General features: G+C 33.0%; 3 protein-coding genes across 3 annotated transcripts in view; all 3 read right to left on the bottom strand.

Annotated features, from left to right (window-relative positions):
* LOC127721855 (protein PML-like) overlaps positions 1-18624 on the bottom strand; it is a 243072-nt gene that overhangs the window by 33957 nt on the left and 190491 nt on the right. The gene's annotated exons all lie outside the window — the stretch shown is intronic.
* LOC127721908 (uncharacterized) overlaps positions 1-18624 on the bottom strand; it is a 218470-nt gene that overhangs the window by 34122 nt on the left and 165724 nt on the right. The window lies entirely within an intron of this gene.
* LOC127723833 (uncharacterized) overlaps positions 1-18624 on the bottom strand; it is a 44917-nt gene that overhangs the window by 3590 nt on the left and 22703 nt on the right. The window contains exons 10-13 of the mRNA XM_052230589.1: positions 13891-13968; positions 13030-13128; positions 4565-4787; positions 1413-1503 (exon numbers count right to left, since the gene is read on the bottom strand). Of these exons, the coding sequence (XP_052086549.1) occupies positions 1439-1503; positions 4565-4787; positions 13030-13128; positions 13891-13968 (465 nt within the window). The 3' untranslated portion in view covers positions 1413-1438. The remainder of the gene's footprint in view (positions 1-1412; positions 1504-4564; positions 4788-13029; positions 13129-13890; positions 13969-18624) is intronic.

Below are 18624 nucleotides of genomic sequence, written 5' to 3'. Positions count from 1 at the left end.
TGGCATTTTTCGCTGTATATTTATCTAATTTAAAAAACGTTTGTTTTCAGACATCACACATTTCAGCAAATCATTGTTAAGCAATAGTGTACACTCTTCAACGGTTTAGCTACAAGTATTTCATAAACGTAACATTATCATTGATCAATGTTAATGAGGTTAAGGTCAGATGCGCAACATCAGACGGACATGTACACGATATAAACATTATATAAACCAAATGAAAATCCGTTTGATTTAAGAATCAGGATCAAAACAACGGAAACTTGACGTTGATTAATAAACCTTGACCATAAGGTCAAAGACAGATGAACCCTACAGACAGACATATACGCCTTGCAGTTTAGTATTTAAGATACGGAGTTGACCACAAAATTTGTACTTGATCACTGATCAATGAAATGCGGTTAAGGTAAGATGCACCCTTACTGACGTACATGTAGACCTCGTATGGATCTCAAATATAAAATGTAAATATCCTATTAATTATAATCATTTAGAAATGCATATGACAGTTTTTTATGCATTCGAATAACCATCAAAATTAGGTTATAGGACAATGGACATATGGTAGACAGAAACGTCAGAACATATGGCATCAGTATAAAAGCTTAAGGTGTGAAGAATCAAGAACACTGAAATATAAGGCTTAATTCAAATAGTTTACGCTATCGTCGCTTCCGAATAATCATCTGTATGTCTTGCATTCTATGCCTTTCATCGCAGGCGAGACAAACACAAATTGTTTCTCACTTGTCTGTTTAAATAAGAAGCCTTATGAACTTAAATACAATGAGGGATATATCTTCAGGATGATATGACTATTGATAAATGTGCTACATATGACCTTTGGATGCTTTTGCGTTTGTCTCTGTTTCTGGATACAAACATAACCTCACTGCGATACAATTCGCTCATATTTCAGGATACAAGTAAGCTCCCTGTTCGCTCATGATATATGTCATTCACTAGTACTGGATCGCTTCCACTGCTGGTTGGCTGTTCGTCCGCGAGGGTATCATCAGCCCAGTAGTCAGTGTTTCGGTCCAAGTATTTCTAAAATTCCTTGTTGATAAGTTTGTTGAAACTATTTAGAAATCAAGGATCAAGCTCCTCGGACAAACTTGACTTTAGACGAATTATGCTATTCTTTTGGTCCCTTTCGGTATAATAGCTTCTATCGTGGCTACGCGTTTTTACATTCCTTGCGTTCAAATGTCTAGTTTTGAGCATTCCCAATGAAGATATATCCAGCAAAAACTTCGGACACATGAAAATTATAAAGCGTTATTTTCATTAATATCTAATAAAATGAAGACATTCTTTACAATTCTCTCTGCTTTCATAATCATAATCTTCAACAAGGAAATAAAATTCCTAATATTTACTTATAGAAATAACTAAATGCATACTCAATGTTTCCACTGCTTCCTATAAGTCATTTTTCATTTTTAACTTTGGTATCTGCTCCCTTTTTACTGATTTTAGTATATCTCATCCACTCTAAAATAATAAGTAGAAACATATACTAGTCAGAACAATTAAATATAAAATTAAACCCTAAACAAATTTAGATACCGTGTAACCGTATATCTTTCACTTTTGTTATTATTTTCTCCCATTGATAGGAAAAGGTGTGGGTATGCAAAACTCGTTCGGGCAGTTAAAAAATTTAACCAGTATGCTTGTGACATTGTTTTGTAGAAAAAAATAGTTGATTCAGGGTACAAAAGTACTTTGATTGTTACATACTTTATTGTTGTGTCTATTCATTTGTAACTTGTTTAAAGCAGCGTCATTTATTTTTTATCCAGTTACGGATTTTAACACTTGAAAGATCATAAAACATACGAAAAAAGCAAGTACTTAAAATCCGCTTGTTAACGAGTTACAATACTGTTACACTCATGAATAATTAAATTTCGATTAAAGTTTTACATGTTGAAAGTCTATCAATTGGTGAGGGAAGAAACCTATCCGCAACAGAATGGTAATCATATATTGCTCACGTAGTTGTTTGTTAGTTCTTGTACTGTTGCTATGGACTTTCTCTACTTAGAATTAAAAACAATTGAATATTGGTTTGCACACGTGAAAAAAAGAAAATCAAATATGTCAAAAGCTCAGACACCCTTAAGTAAAATTTCATGTTATCTCTAACTTGGACATGCCTGAATGGAGAGTATAAATCTAACACTTGGATGTTTAAGATTTCCTTGCTTTTCATTTTTCCGTTGTTAGATACTAAATGTCTCCTCAGAAAGCCACAAATATTGAACGCTGGGTTACAAAATTGATTTTATTTTGATAGTCTTAAAGATAAAGTTATAATTCAGTTATCACATAAACTTAATATTATAAATGATCCTTGACAATGAGGTCAAGGTCAGATAATCCAAACCAGACAAACATGTAAACCTTACAATCATTCCATGCTAATGAACCATAAAAGGACAGATAATACCTAACAGAGAGATATGTACATCTTACAATCTTTTCCTATACCAAATATAGTTGACCTATAATTGATTAACAGACCAAAACAAAAAAACTGTACATTGACCAATGAACCATGAAAATGGGGTCAAGGTCTGATGAAACCTGTCAGGTTAACTCTGTCTGACGGATATGAAAACCTTGCAAGGAACCCATATACTAAAATGGTTATCCTATTACTCATAATTTATGAGAAATTCATATGACAAAACAACTATACTTTTTTTTAAGCAGTCGCTTAACCATGAACAATTGAATAATGACAATGGAAATATGACAGACGGAAACTTCTTAATTTAAGGCATATGTATACAAGTTATGAAGCCTCCAGATATTTTACCAACTGAAATATATAGCTTTATACAAATAGTTTTCACCGACTAATCCGCGGCCGCATAACTTATTCCTTTGTCTTGCATTATGCGACCTTCTTCGCAGGCGAAACACACAACAGTTTTATCAGAAAAGTCAAACCGCCTTGAGAACTTTAAATATGAGTGAATTGCAACGTTACCTTTAGTACAATTACATAATTCTTGGAACTGGAAATCAACACACAAGATGAGGTAACGACCCTTTAGTAAAGAAAAAAACGCAAATGGTATGACTTCAAATTGCACAACATGTAGATTATGAATAACCATCATCAAGTACGCATGCGACAAAGAAAATTGAAAAGCCAAAAATATAAAATGCGTGGAAGCGTAAGAGCTACAGGAGCGTAAGAACTACAGAATCCCTAAGCAAACGACCAAAATAGTCTAAGGTAAACCTTCTCTGGATGAGTCCCAACATTAGTTTTCTCACAATTTTTATGAACTATAAATTTCCAAATAAAATTCATCATTTAAATTATGCAAGTACCGAATCACTAACGCTACTTGGCTGATTGATCCCCGATCGATCACTGTCATCGGTACTGACCCACATGTAGTAAGAAACAAATGATAAAATGTTCACGTGCGCATAACATGTGTATTTAAAAAAAACCTTCATCAGTTACGCTCTTGACCAAAATGTTGGTAAGCTAAAATATGAAACATCTAGGAGCATGAAAATCGAAATATTCTAAACAAAGCTGCCGAACTTTTCTTGCTCAACTTTACCTTTGGGACTTCTATTTTGCTTCCTTTAGGTAATAATATTGATTTGTAACTTTCAAACAGAAGTTTATTCTTTCTAAAAAGGTACGGAGTGCTTCGCAGTATCAAACACTACTTCAACATGAAGCAATAATTGTTGATCGGGTCTTGAATACTCATCCTGTAATTTAATATCTTCTCCTGTCCGGGACATGTTCCCTATTCTATATAGCATTCTAGTGGATCGAATTTAAGCCACATCATACGGCAACTAATCATAATCAATATTTGTTAAGGAACAATTTCTAGATGCCGTGAATATCAAATGAAAGTACTAGCTTTGCATCGTGAATGATATATCACATATATAAATCTTGACAGTACCAAAACTCTGGCTAATAGGTGAATGGTACTCTCACATATTACTCAGACGAGTGGTACTAAAACATACAATATGATTTCCATAAGCACAACACGTGAGTCTCATCAATATCATTTGAAAATTCTATACTTCTACATTTAGAAATTTGGTTTTTTATGACCCACAACTTCTATGAAACTACAAAATGGCAATGCTATATTGTTGATGATGTTATTTGCTTGTAACAATGTTCATCTCCTAAACTGGCATCCGGAAAATTTTCAAAGCATACTTTTACCCTAAAGTTAAAGTTTCCAGAGCCTGTATTTGATTCGTTTTAAAACTGTTCTTGCACATAAGCAACTAACTCCCTGTTAAAAAATGAAAAAATGACTTAGAACCAACAACATACAAGAACAGCCTTGAATAAAAATTAATTGGTCTAAGACAAAAAAAAATGTTAAGAACATTTCGAATCGGATATGTTCAGCTTGTAGTTATCCCATACACCAAATATTACTATAGTATCTTGGAAACAAACTCAACCAATTCCAATCAGACAAGTATTCAATAATAGACACAAATAGAGTATCTCTTAATATCCTTACTATAAATTTCTACCTACCATCTTCTTCTAAATGTATGTAGGTACGTATACATTCATCAGCATCGTAATTACACTGACGTAACATAGCCAGTATGTCGTTTCGGTCATTCCAACCTGGCAAAGCTTTCTCAACCTGATCCAATAATTTAATAATCTGTTCATGGTGTAACTCATAACCAATCGGCATTCTCATCCTTTCACCGTTATCATGGTCATAAAAACAATGGATGTTGTGTTTTCTCTGAAATGTTCAGAACTAATTGAGTTCGTAGCACAATTTTTCAATCGACTAGAAATGACTGATCGTTCTAAATAATATACTTAAATGGAGTTTTTCAATTTAGTACATTCTCGTTCAGACAATTCCATATTCATACATATTTTATTACCAATGACTTTTATTCTGAAAATGATTTTTTTTCTTTTAGAAATATATATATAAGGTCGTGAAAAGTATGAATTCCAGTTGTACATATGAATCTATCTTCATACAAGATAGAACTTAAGACCACCGCATACATACTTGTAAATCTTATTTCAAAAGGACAAAAATACATTACGCGACTATAGTTCCAAGATAGTCTTACGGATAATAATTTGTATAAGTGTACGTGCATCATCCTCTAATTTATAAACTTTAAATTTAATTCTAGAGATAATTTCAGTTGTCTAAATCTTGTAAATATACCGAAAATGATATTCACTTACAAGTTCAAAACAATTTGTAATTACTGTTAATTGTCAGAACTACTTGTGATAAATATAGGAAAAAAGAAACTTCAATACAATGTTTACAGTGTAGGAACGAAAATGACTTAAATGTACACAATTTTGAGAAACGAAATTCGCACAGCTTGGAGTGACATCAAAACAATAACGATTCGTTCTACTCATTGTTTAAGGTCATCCAATGACATAAAACTGCTTCCCGTCATTTGAAGTAGTTATGGCAATCATAACATTACACATCATAATTTTAAATTTGAACGGATCATATTAACGTTGCCCCATGATTTATCGAAATCTAGTAAGATTTTTGCCGTTATACTGTCCCGAACTACCATACATTGATAATTTACGATTTCACTCATCATTTATATCATGCAGGAATACAGTCGAAGTAATACGTGAACAACAAATATTGAAGCCTGATTGAGGGTGAAGGGAACACACATTTTACTTGGTAACGGTATCTTACACAACCATGGCAAAAGATAAAAAACTTCGAGAAAACAAATAAAAGAGAAGCGAAAGATACCTAAGGAATATTTAAACTCATAAGTCGGAAATAAACTGACAACACCATGACACAAAAAACTAGAGGCTCTAAAGAGCCTGTGTCGCTCACTTTGGTCTATGTGCATATCAAATAAAGGACACCCTCCAACATTGTAGACGAGAATAGACTTCATGACAAAAATCTCTATTTTGTTGATCTTGTACTACTGATCTTTTAGTCTGTTTAGTTTCTCTCTACCTTTTTTAGGTTTTTGCTCAAAACACAAAAGAGGGTTGAAACCATTCCTCAATTAAGGACAATCACTCCTATGAAGAGTGACAGTCTACTAACAATATCGGTAAAATTTGATTTTTTAATAGATCTTGCCTTGCTGATCATTTTTGTGATATTAAAGTGTTTATTTATCTATTATAATTTAAATCATATAAGGCATAACGGGAAAAAAATGTTTCTCTCTAAATATCATAGTTTTCATGATAATAGGCAAAAATGAAAAAAAATGGTAAAATTTGCCATTTATGGGCAATAACTCCTATAAGAATTTGTCTTACAGTTTTGACGTATATAGACAATTGGAAGAGCTCATTATGCTAAACATTTTTGCTCCATTCAGAATTTCTCTATTTATGACGGTTCAAAAAATAATAGACAAAACTTACATTTTACCCCTATGTTCTATTTTTAGCCATGTCCGCCATGTTGGTTGGTAGGCAGGGTCATTGGACACATTTTTAAAACTAGATAGCCTAATGATGATTGTGGCCAAACTCCTGAAGGGGTCAATTGACCATTATGATCATGTTAGCCGTTTTGTAGATCTTACTTTGCTGAACATTATTGCTGTTTACACTTTATCTCTATCTATAATAAAATTCAAAATAATAACCAACAACTGCAAAATTTTCTTAAAATTACCAACTCAGGGGCAGCAACCTAACTACGGGTTGTCTAATTTGTCCGCAAATTTCAGGGCAGATAGATTTTAACCTGATGAACATTTTTATCCCATGTCAGATTTGCTTTAAATGCTTTAGTTTCAGAGATATAAGCCAAATCTGCATTCTACCCCTATGTTCTATTTTTAGCCATGGCGGCCATCTTGGTTGGCGGGCCGGGTCATCGGACACATTTTTTAACTTGATACCTCAATAATGATTGTGGTCATGTTTGGTTGAATTTGGCTCAGTAGTTTCAGAGTAGAAGATTTTTGTAAAAGTAAACGGACGACGACGACGACCGATCGACCGACGAAGGACGCCAAGTGATGAGAAAAGCTCACTTGGTCCTTGGGCCAAGTGAGCTAAAAAGGACAAAAGACAAAACACAGCAAAATAAAAGACTGAGCAACACAAACCCTACCAAATCCTGGGTTGATCTCAGGTGCTCCGGAAGGGTAACCAGATAATGCACATTGTACAAGGAGTATAGTCAAATTTCAAACTATCGTTTCAGAGCAAGTGGGTACACTGCAGATGTAAACATTGCTTTACCGCTACAACATAACATTATCAAGCTGCAGATAAAATATTAATTGATTCCCTTTCACAGGTCAGGATGACTAGATTTCCTGACGTCAGTATAATTTGCATAGTAATTCACAAATTAGAAGGTAAACATGACCAATCGATCCAATGAACTAGAATGCCTTGTGGGCTTCTACGAGTTTACTACCACTGAAAAACACGTGGAATTAGTTGGAAAACTGCCAACTTATATGGGTCTGAGACTCGCATAATAAATATGTTTGTTCAGCCAATGTATTAAATGTAAAATATATAACATGATCTTCAATTTGCATGCTCAGATTAAAAAGAAATATGGCTTTCTGAAAGGTGTTTGTGTTTGTTTCTTAGAGACAAAGTAATAAATACATAATATATGAAATCTTCGTTTAATCATCAATAATATTAATGGCTATAATTTTGATAATTCAAGCACTCGCTTCTTTGCATAGAAACAACTATTCATTAATCTGAGCATGGAACGAATACTTTATATCATTGACTATAAATGTAGATACCAAAGATGAAAAACTGAGCGAAATTGTTTATCCTGCAATGCATGAAAATATGTGTTGTATTTCAGTAAATAACTCGTTTTCTCAGTTGATCGTAAACACGTAGTAAAATTAAGAATGGAAATGGGGAATGTGTCAAAGAGACAACAACCCGACCAAACAGCAGAAAACAGCTGACGGCCACCAATGGGTCATCAACACAGCGAGAAAATCCCGCATCCGGAGGCGGGCTATAGCTGGCCCCTTAACAAAATGTGTACTAGTTCAATAAAAATAGACGTCACACTTAACTCCAAAACATATAAATGAACAAAAACTAAAAAACATACAAGACTAATAAAGGACAGAGGCTCCTGACTTGGGACAGGCGCAAAAATGCGGCGGGGTTAAACATGTTTTGTGAGATCTCAACCCTCCCCTATACCTCTAGCCAATGTAGAATAAACAAACACACAGTAATACGCACAGTAAAACTCATTTCAAAAGAAGTCCGAGTCCGATGTCAGAATAGGTAACTTAAGAAACTAAGTAAAATAACAATGATACATAAATTAACAAGGGACTACTTACAGTAACTGACGACATTCCAGCTCCAGACCTCGATTAAACTGATTGAAAGATTATGTCTTCATCATATGAAAATCAAGCACAATCCCTCCCGTTAAGGGTTTAGTATCATATCATCACAAAATATATGAGAAGAACATAACCCGTATCATGCCAACAACTGGTTTTAGAAAAATGTTTTTATTTCCGATGCAAAGACCCTATGAGTAAATCAATATTAATACCAAAATATGCCATCTTTAATGATCTGACAACGGTATCATAACTACATCCCTCCTGAATAAGTCTGTTTAAAGGTTTGGTATGCTTTTAAGGTGAATGTCGACATATTTGGGCTTTGTATAGAATATTACCATAAAAAATTGGATGTGAAATACCTGAACGTATAAGGTGTCTGCATGTTGATTTATATTTACGAATGATGTCCTTGTACCGATGATAAAATTTAGTAAATGTTTTGACTAGTTTGTGATATCAAAAACCCTGGTGTAATAATTTTTCAGTAATACAGAGATTTTTTTCGTTAAAATCAAATACGTTGTTACATACACGAGCGAATCGAACAAGTTGAGATAAATAAACACCATAAAACAGCGACAAGGGCACGTCACCATCTAAAAATGGATAATTACCAATAGGAAATGTTCCATCATGCATAGTAATTAATTTAATGGATTCGTCAAAAACCCAGGTAAAAAAAATTGCGTCATACGTAAATAAACAATAATTTTTGAAAGGACATTAGTATGCTGATTTATCATGAATATCCATAAAAGAGAGTGTTCCCGATCTGTTTCATAGAAGCCAATGAAATTGACGGATAGAAAGACGGACGGACGGAAGGACGGACTGACGGACGAACGGAATCGAGCGGTTACTAGACCTGCCTCCGCTTTCGGGGACGCAGGTAAATATACAGATGTGAGGCGACTTAACGACAGCAAAACAAAAATCAACTTTGGTATTTTTGACATCATTTGTGAAGTTCAATGCAGTACAGGGAGGACGATGAAAACGCATTTTGAAATAAACTTAGATAAAGAGTGTGTAAACTATTGGTAGATCATTTTTTTTATAAACTTCTAGTGCCAATTATGAAAAGAATGTCCAATATGATAGCACATCGAACGTTACAATAAATTAGCTAGGTAGGATTTGCAGATCGGATCGACCAAATTGAAAAAAAATAAAATTACAGTTTTAATAATCCTTATATTTAATTTTGTAAGTCACAAATCCCACGTACCTCTAGAGGAATATTTCATACTACATCTTATGGTATATATAAAAACAAATTTAGGGGGCTTAAAGTATGATTTAAGAGAGTAATACTGCCTAGTTTTAGTGACGGTTACCTTGACCTTCGACCAGTAACTGGATTTTCTACCCCAGGAATATAGATAGTCTTAGCTATATATTTGGCAAAACTTTTAGGAATTTTGGGTCCTCAATGCCTTAACTTCGTAATTTGTGTGTACTTTTTTACTTTTTGGATTCGAGCGTCACTAATGAGTCTTTTGTAGACAAAACGCGCGTCTGGCGTACAAAATTTCAATCCTGTTATCTATGATGAGTTTATTTCCAAACCAATAGGGATCTTCCTCAAACTGAATGTTACCATATATCCAAGAAAGTTTGCAATCCCATATGCAGTATTTTATTTAACATCCTTAAACAACTTTTCTGATGTAATTGAGGTCTAGTTTTAGTTACCTTGAGCTTGACTTTAGAGATATTGATCTTAACTCAAAATCAAGAGGAATCTTTCTCTCATTATATCTGACCATTTATAAAAGTTAAATTGCAATCCAATGTGAAGTATTTGTTTTAGCATACGGAAACTATTTTCCTGTACAAATTGAGGTCTAAATTATATATTATGACTTTTATCTTTCAGCAAATGACCATAAAACCCAAAGAGATCTTTCTCTCAATATGCGTGATAATATATTTAATTGAGGTCCTTAATAAGTATTTGAATAATCATTCGGAAACCCTTTTCCTGCACAAAATTTCGATCAAATTTAAGTAACTTTGAATCTTGACATTGAACGTAGTGTAACGTGTAACCAGTAGGGCGTTTATATCTCAAACGATTCGTTCCAGTAAATACTTCGATTCAAGCTGTCCATAAACAATATAATGATACCAAAAAGCCGTTAACTATATATCTATGTTATGCACAATGAACTGAAATATACACACGGGCTCTTTGCTGATATAAAGTAACAACGAACAATTATATATATACATTCTAATAGCCTGTCCTCCGGATATGACTGTCTGTCACTATAAGACAGTGTGGCTGGTTCAGTCTGTCTCTACCAGACAGTGCGTGCTGGTACCAGCCTGTCCTCCGAGTGGAACAGTCTGTTACTTCCAGACAGCAGACAGTGCGGGTTGGTACAGCTTGTTCTCCTAGTGGGACATTCTGCTCTGTCAATCCGATCAACTTGTACGTTCACTTTGTACCCAGTACAAAATGTCCTCCGAATATTATAGCTATACTAGCACGTAATTCAACCGCCGTACGCTCTGTTGATTATTGAATATTGACAGCTCATTCACAGCCAATTGACAGCTCTGAGTGACGTTTCTCATTTACCCATAAACCCGTGGTCGACTACATTATTTCCTTGATAGGGGTGTTCTCTAAATGTTCCCCTTACGGAACATAGAGAATTCCTTACGAACACGCCTATAACCTTCGACCTGGCCATTAACTTTCCCGCCAAACGTCTAAATCTGCATAACGCTTTCTCCAGCGTTAATCATATATCGTTACAATAAGATTCTTCGTATTTGTAACCTTAGTGATCAATAAATATTACAGTGATTCTCAAAATCAATAAAGATATTTATTTCATTATGTGAGATCATAGAAAAATATATAACCTCATCACCCCTTCCCCACTACTTCATAGAATGGGAAATAAAAGTACAAAACTGCTTTTTACAATACTTTCCGACTAAAAATATGTGTTATTTTGCACATAACAGACGTACAATATGTATTGAAAATAATTTCGACAGACGGATTGGTTAATTCCAGTTTCTTGTTGCAACCTTGGAAAATTCTAGATCACGAAGAAAATGGACAAAATATTCAAACAAATTTCGAAGTATTTTTTATTGCAGTTAGACTGATATAAAAATCTTCAATAACGTGTAGATGACTTGTTATAATTCAAAGCATTCATTCTTACAAAACACGTTGATAGGGGGTCGTAGACAACAGGTAAACAACACAAAAATGGACCTCAATATGTTTTTTAATTTTGTTTTGTTGGGTTGCTGTCTGATTGGTATATATTTCAAATTTCTTGTTATTCATATTTCTATAAAACATGAAAAGGGATAACAGTTATCGAAAAAAATACTGCACAATACAACGCACTTCATCAATCATCAACACTCGTATCCTATATGAAAAATCAAACACGGAAAACAAAGACAAACAATAACGAATACATTGTCCAGATAACCTGAGTAAGTACAGGTACAAAATATGATGGTGGGAATCAACCAGTTCTATGTAAGCACAAACCATCTTATTTGCCTATCGAGACAATATGTCGTAAAACTAAAACACACAATAAAATTCCTAACAGTGTAGCAACTAACAGGATGGCTAACACGGAGGGGAAAAAGCATATACATTTTTAATTTGGAAAGCAGGAACAATTTATGCTCTCCACTACAGGTAGACACCAATCAAGAAACAAAACAATCAAAAACAATACCCCTAGCAGGGACTTTATATCTTTTAAACTTTTTATGTAATTTTTTTTTTGTCTTCATAAAAATGTCTACAAAGTTTTTGAATGAAACCAACAATATTTCTGTATCGGTGATATCATTCAAAGGACTATCAAAGACTTTTAAGAGTATGTAATTGATTTCAATTTTGCCACCGTTGTCTCTTTGACACATTCTCCATTTCTATTTTCAATTTCATCATTATTGGCCATTGACTTCGATCTAACTGCGAGCGCACCGTGTGACTTTTCAACGACCGGATAAAACCAAGAGTACGGATAATTAGCTTCTGAATTGTACATGGAACAATCGTATGTTAGGTGGATTTATTACAGTTGTGAACTATGAGACCAACTGATGATAATGTGAGATCAGTAAATGTGGTTTAAAAACATGGTGTAGTAGAACATAAAAATGCCAATTTAGTTTTTGCAATATTCACCCTGTTACATTTTACTCTTAAAATATTGCAGGTTCTTCCGAATCTGTTACAATGCATAATAATATTGTACCAAATTATTTAAGAACCATTTTGAAAGCCAAAACTTCCAAAAACGGTTGAAAGCATAAAAAACCAAAATGGCCTAAACAAAACAGACAAAACCGTCGATGATTAATTGTGTCGTAGGGAGTTACAGCCTTAGCTGTAAAAGAATTACATTATTTATTAACTGGACATTTCTGAAACAAAAGTAAAGTAGCCAAACAGTAAAATACATTCCAGTACTTTTGTTTTTGTTTCTCATCTTCGAAATGAACTATAAAATATATTCCCTTTAGATTTGTTATTTCTAAAGCTGTCTTAATATGTCACCTGGGGAATCTTGTACATACAATCATATTTACTGTCAAATATAAATTGAAAATTGCAAAAAAAAAGGAAATATTTAACAACTATACCTGGAATATATATGTTGGAATTTTCCCTTTTTTAGGATGTTTCATTACTCCTTCTCTATCATCTTTGTCTGCAGACTCTGTACTTTTTGTTTGTGGTTCCTGAAAAATGTATATTTTGGCGTATGTGACCCCTACTCATAATAATAAAAACACAAACGAAAACCAGACAAACAAAAACGACAAAAAAAAAGAAAAACTTAAATATCAATATCTAGGATGAATTTATTTGAAAGATTTAAAATTTGCATTGATTTTATATTTGTTTACAATTTTCCCTTAATTTGTCTTTAAAAGCTTAGGATTTATTGTTCACTACTGGTTGCTGAATATCCAAGGAGAAAAAAGTATTTCATACATTGTCGAGATTATAGAAATTAGGAAAAAAAAAGACATAGTCATTTCAAAAAATATTTTTTTACTTAACACAGGCGTTCTTAAAAAGGAATCATAGTACTTAAAATTATAATGCTTATATGGCTCTTTTGCAATGTTATAATTTTAATTGTTTAATTTTTCATGTCGTTCATCAGATTTTAATTATTTTGTTTCAGAATGAATAACTGCAGTCAAAATGGTTTTTATCATACCCCCTCCTTTCATTGATGCATTCTTAAAACAATGCAAGCCTTTCAAAATAATGCTAATTTTAATGACAAATGAACAATTTAATAAAATAAGGAACTTTTAATGCAGAATGATCACTTGTAAAATTCAAAGATATAGGTACTGATTTTGTCAGACTAATGTCTTACAAACATCTAGATGGTGTTCTTTTGTAGATTTATAATACAATTTATATTTGTTACTCATAGAGCACCAAAATATTTTATTCTCAATAACCATAAGTAAACCAAAACTTACATTTTCGGCATCCTTGACAACAGAGTTTGTGATCAACAGACCCTCTTGGTACCACCTCTTTGGAAATGGTTGCCATTCCTGGTAACATAAAATGAATAAATCCTAATTCACGAAAACATTTATAGTAACAGAGTATATAATTTTAAAAGAAAGTAAAACAAAGCTCAAACTTAATTTCTGAATTTGGCGTTTTAAACAAAATTATGAAAGTAACATTTGAAATGCATATTTCAGCTGAACGTAAAGTTACAAAAAGATCAACGAATTAACTCTCATGACAAAACATTCAGCAACACGAACTCACGCATGTCCGATGATATATATGTATTATAAATATATGTTCTTTTTTATTTATTAATGCAATATTTTATTTTTTTAGTCTTTTTTATTTTTATTTTGAACAAATATCTTTAAACTAGAGGCTCTAAAGAGCCTTTGTCGCTTGTCTGGAATTGTGTGCATTTTCAACCAGAGCCCCTTTCCGACATTGAATAATATTTTATAATTTATGACTAAAATCTCATTTCTTATCTTGTATTGCTGATAATGTTTTCTACCATTTATAATAGTTTTTGCAAGAAACACTAACAGTGAGTCAAAATCATTTTTAAAGGCAAAACTCATATAAGAAATTTACTGACAATTTCGTCTTTGTTGAAAATTTGTAGATAATGGCTTGTAGATAATTGTCACTGTTTACAGTATCGCTTTGATTTTCTATCAATGTTCCACAGAAAAAAGGTTAAATAGTCATTTTAGTACAATAATTCATATAATCAGTCAACTGCCAATAACGGCTATATAAAGATAAGAAGATGGTGTACGGTTGCCAAAGAAACAACTCTCCATCAGAGACCAAATGACGTAGAATAAGGCAACTATAGGTCACTGTAAGGCCTTCAACAATGAGAAAAACCCATACCGCTCAGCAAGCTATGATAGGCGCTGTATAGACAATTATAAAATAATTCAAAAAGAACTATCTATAATAATTTTAAAGATAATAGGCAATTGTATTTTTTGTTGACTAGTTGATCTTTTTGTCATTTTATTCTTGGCCATTGTGTTGTCTGTTATTCGTTTACTTATGAATTTTGATTGTCCCATTGTCATCCTCTGGTATCTTTTATAAAAATTATTAAACAAAATACGATTTTTCCTACGAACCATTCTGATTGTTGTAACAAGTAAAAATATTTCTTAAAAATTATTTTACAGAACATTCATCTACTTTACTGTCTTAAACCGGGTTTCTATGAAAATACGATTTTTCATTTGGGGTACTACGACGAGTGACTCCAGCCGGTTTCCATGAAAAGGCTTGAGAAACATTTAACAAAGCTTTTATCATTTCAGATAATGATGTAAAATATCTATATTGACAATTTTTACGGTTGTCTTTTAGAAATTACGGTCTATGATTGATTGGAAAATGGCATTTAATGTGTTTCCGTGGAATATCTTGTGAACCGTTCAACCATTTTTTTTCTTGAATGTAAATATGTTGATTCGCATGACAAAATGGCGGCCACTCTGGATTGGTTTCGACAGTTTTTTTATGCCGTGCAGAAGGTATGGTCCATCATTGATTTAGAAATGACACCAATAAATGTAAGTCATTTTGATAGCATCTTGTATCGTTATTGGTCAGTTTTGTTCGATTCTACAATATTCAATAATGTAAATTATCAACAAAAATCAAATATGATATACAGGACCAAACTTGGGTGTGGACAGGCACATACATAATGTAGCAGGGTTCAAATTGTTTGCGGGTGCCAAATCCTTCCTTTACCTAAGACAGTGGTGTAACAGTACATTATAAAAACAAACTATAAAAATCAGTTGAAAATGGCTAAACACATCAGATCGATATACAAATCACAAAAACAACTAACAAAACCACAAAAGACACAAGAAACATATACGAGAGAAGTTATGTAATGATATCTGGTTCAAAGCCAATAATAACTAATAACTAATAAAAACATCAGGTATCTAAGACTAAAATGTCAATCAGTACACATTCAACATCAAATGGACTTCGTGTTAAGATGTTATAAACAGTCAGAGGAAAAGATGACCTTGTGAAATTCATTAATATAGGTATCGACATAATGAAGGTCCATGAATGTTCAAAACTGTCATCGTCATTTAAGGCGATAAATCCTATAAAGAGTGGACTGACGATTTCAGTCATAAGACTTAATTGGAGATCTTCTCTTACTGTAAATTTTTGCCGTTTCAGTTTCTATCTATCATAGTTTTAAAGCTATTAGGCAATTGCATTTTTGTTGACTCATTAATCTTTTTGTCATTTTATTCTTGGCCATGGTGTTGTCTGTTATTCGTTCACCTATAGATTTTGATTGTCCCATTGGCACCCTCTGGTATCTTTAATGTAAATTAACAACAGTTAATATGGTTTTTTTTGTTGTTAATTTTTAATTCTGATTATTGTGACAATGAAATATATTTCTTAATAAATCATTAGACATAAAATTCTTCTTTTCTACTGTTTTAAACCGACAAAAATTCGGCTATTAATTCGGGTATTACGACGGGCGATGCCGTACAGAAGTTAGGGTTCATAATCGCCTTAAAATGACACTTATAAATGTAAGTCATTTTGACAACTTCTTGTTTCGTGATCATTCTCTTTATAGCTGCACTAAGCGGATTTTTTTATTGTGTTTATTATTTAGACTTCATGTTGTCTATAAAGGCAAAGGGTGTGGTAGGTTGATGCGGTAGTAAAACTTTTAAACTTCATTAAAACCTTTTACACAACCATACAACATTAAAAATTAAAACCCGGTCTTAAAGAAATAATCAACAATGTGTTCCATACCTTGCAAATTTATTGTTTTGGGATGTATTTCTGCATATTTTGTTAACAATGAGCACGAAAAAAACATGCTACACCGAGGAAAAAATTATCAGTATGCTGGCGGTTTTCGTAGACAACTCTGAAAATGCCTGTACCAAGTCAGGAATATGACGGTTGTTTTCCGCTCATTCTGTTGGTAGATAAAGTTTGAATTTGTCAGTTTTTATGGACACCCCTTTTTTGAATTTACTTTGGATTTCGGTATTTTTGTTATACTTTCTTTCTACCGATTATGTGCCTCGAACAAGTCAGGCTATCTGGACTCATGTATTGTTCGTCGTTGTTTTACCTTTCGTTGTGCGTTTGTATTTTGCAGTAGGCCTGGGTATTGGTAGTTTATGTGTACTGTTCAATACTTTTGTAAATTCCTGTGATCTGTTTAATGTCTTAGAGTGCAAGAATGGACAATAATTGTACGTTTGGCGCACATCTATGGTCTTTTATTTCCTTCTAGTTCATCTGACCAGCGATATTTTAAAATTGAGTCATGATATGTTTTACAATTGAAGAAGGGCAATATTTTTCAAAGGCTCTTAATATTGTTGACCTTTCATAAATTGTGGAAGGGGATCAGACATTAACCTTTAAAACGTAATCAAACCGCTTCATATAATCTGCGCAATTAAACATGTGATCAAGGTAAGTTTACGTAGACAGACGGACAATGTTATTTGCATAGAAGTGGTATCATTTATCAGCAAGAAGTTAAGATTTTGGCACTTAAACCAGAAACAGACAAGATAGTGAAGTGATTCATATTGCTATACAAAATCAGAGATACATTATGTAAGGCATCAATTTGACAATAGAAAAAAGGCAGCAGTTAACTAAAAAACATCTTCTGAAAGTGGTAACTGCATCTGGTAAATTTGAAATAATGACACTATTCATGTTTTATCAAAATGAATTGCTCTTTTTAGAATAAAAGAAAAGAAAAAAGAACAATTATTTATTTCTTCTATGTCAATTTGGTGCAGTCGTCTCATATATTCGTGGCTAACGCCACTCGGATACTGAAAGACTACATCTAGTACTTAACATATGTTAATTTGGGATAAACATATAACAGTTTACACTGAATGTAGAGCCGTAAATCCTTGTCACAGATTTAGGCACCAGTAATTTCCCGATGTTCAAATTTTATAAATCGATACAAGTCAAGGTAACAAAAAAAGAGTAATTGAAAATAGTACATTAGTACTAATTGAAATATTATACACATTAACCCTCATTAGCAAAGAGATTTGAAAAACATCAACGTTTACAGTACTACACACAACCAGGGGACCTCTGCATTGATTTTCATGCAATTTACCGTTTGTCCTTGTTTCTATGTTCTATACGCGTTATGTGCTCTTAATATGGACGATATTGTCTATCCCTTTTTTGTCACTGCTAGAAAATATTTCTTCAAGGCTTTTGTTATGACATGAAGTATCATTGATATGTCCATTTTCTGTACATTAATTGATACAAAATATTGAATCATACGGAATAACTCCTGGCCAACTACATTTTGTAATCATATGAAGCAGAAACTGTACAGAACCTTCTCAAAGACACGGTCACTTAATTAACCGATGTTTCAATGAGTGGTTAAATCTCATATATCCTAGTGAACTAGAGATTAAGGATATTATTGAAAGCAGAAGGTCTGCTTCATATTCTGATCTTTTCCTCGATATTCACACAGATGGACGACTTCAAAAAGAGGGACGAAAGATACCAGAGGGACAGTCAAACTCATAGATCGAAAACAAACTGACAACGCCATGGCCAAAAATAAAAAGACAAACAGACAAATAATAGTACAGATGACACAACATAGAAAACTAAAGACTAAG

This window comes from Mytilus californianus, unplaced genomic scaffold (genome assembly GCF_021869535.1).
Source record: "Mytilus californianus isolate M0D057914Y unplaced genomic scaffold, xbMytCali1.0.p SCAF_1, whole genome shotgun sequence".
Lineage (NCBI taxonomy): Eukaryota > Metazoa > Mollusca > Bivalvia > Mytilida > Mytilidae > Mytilus > Mytilus californianus.
Note: the sequence above shows the minus strand (reverse complement) of the source record. Positions and strands in the feature narration are given on the sequence as shown.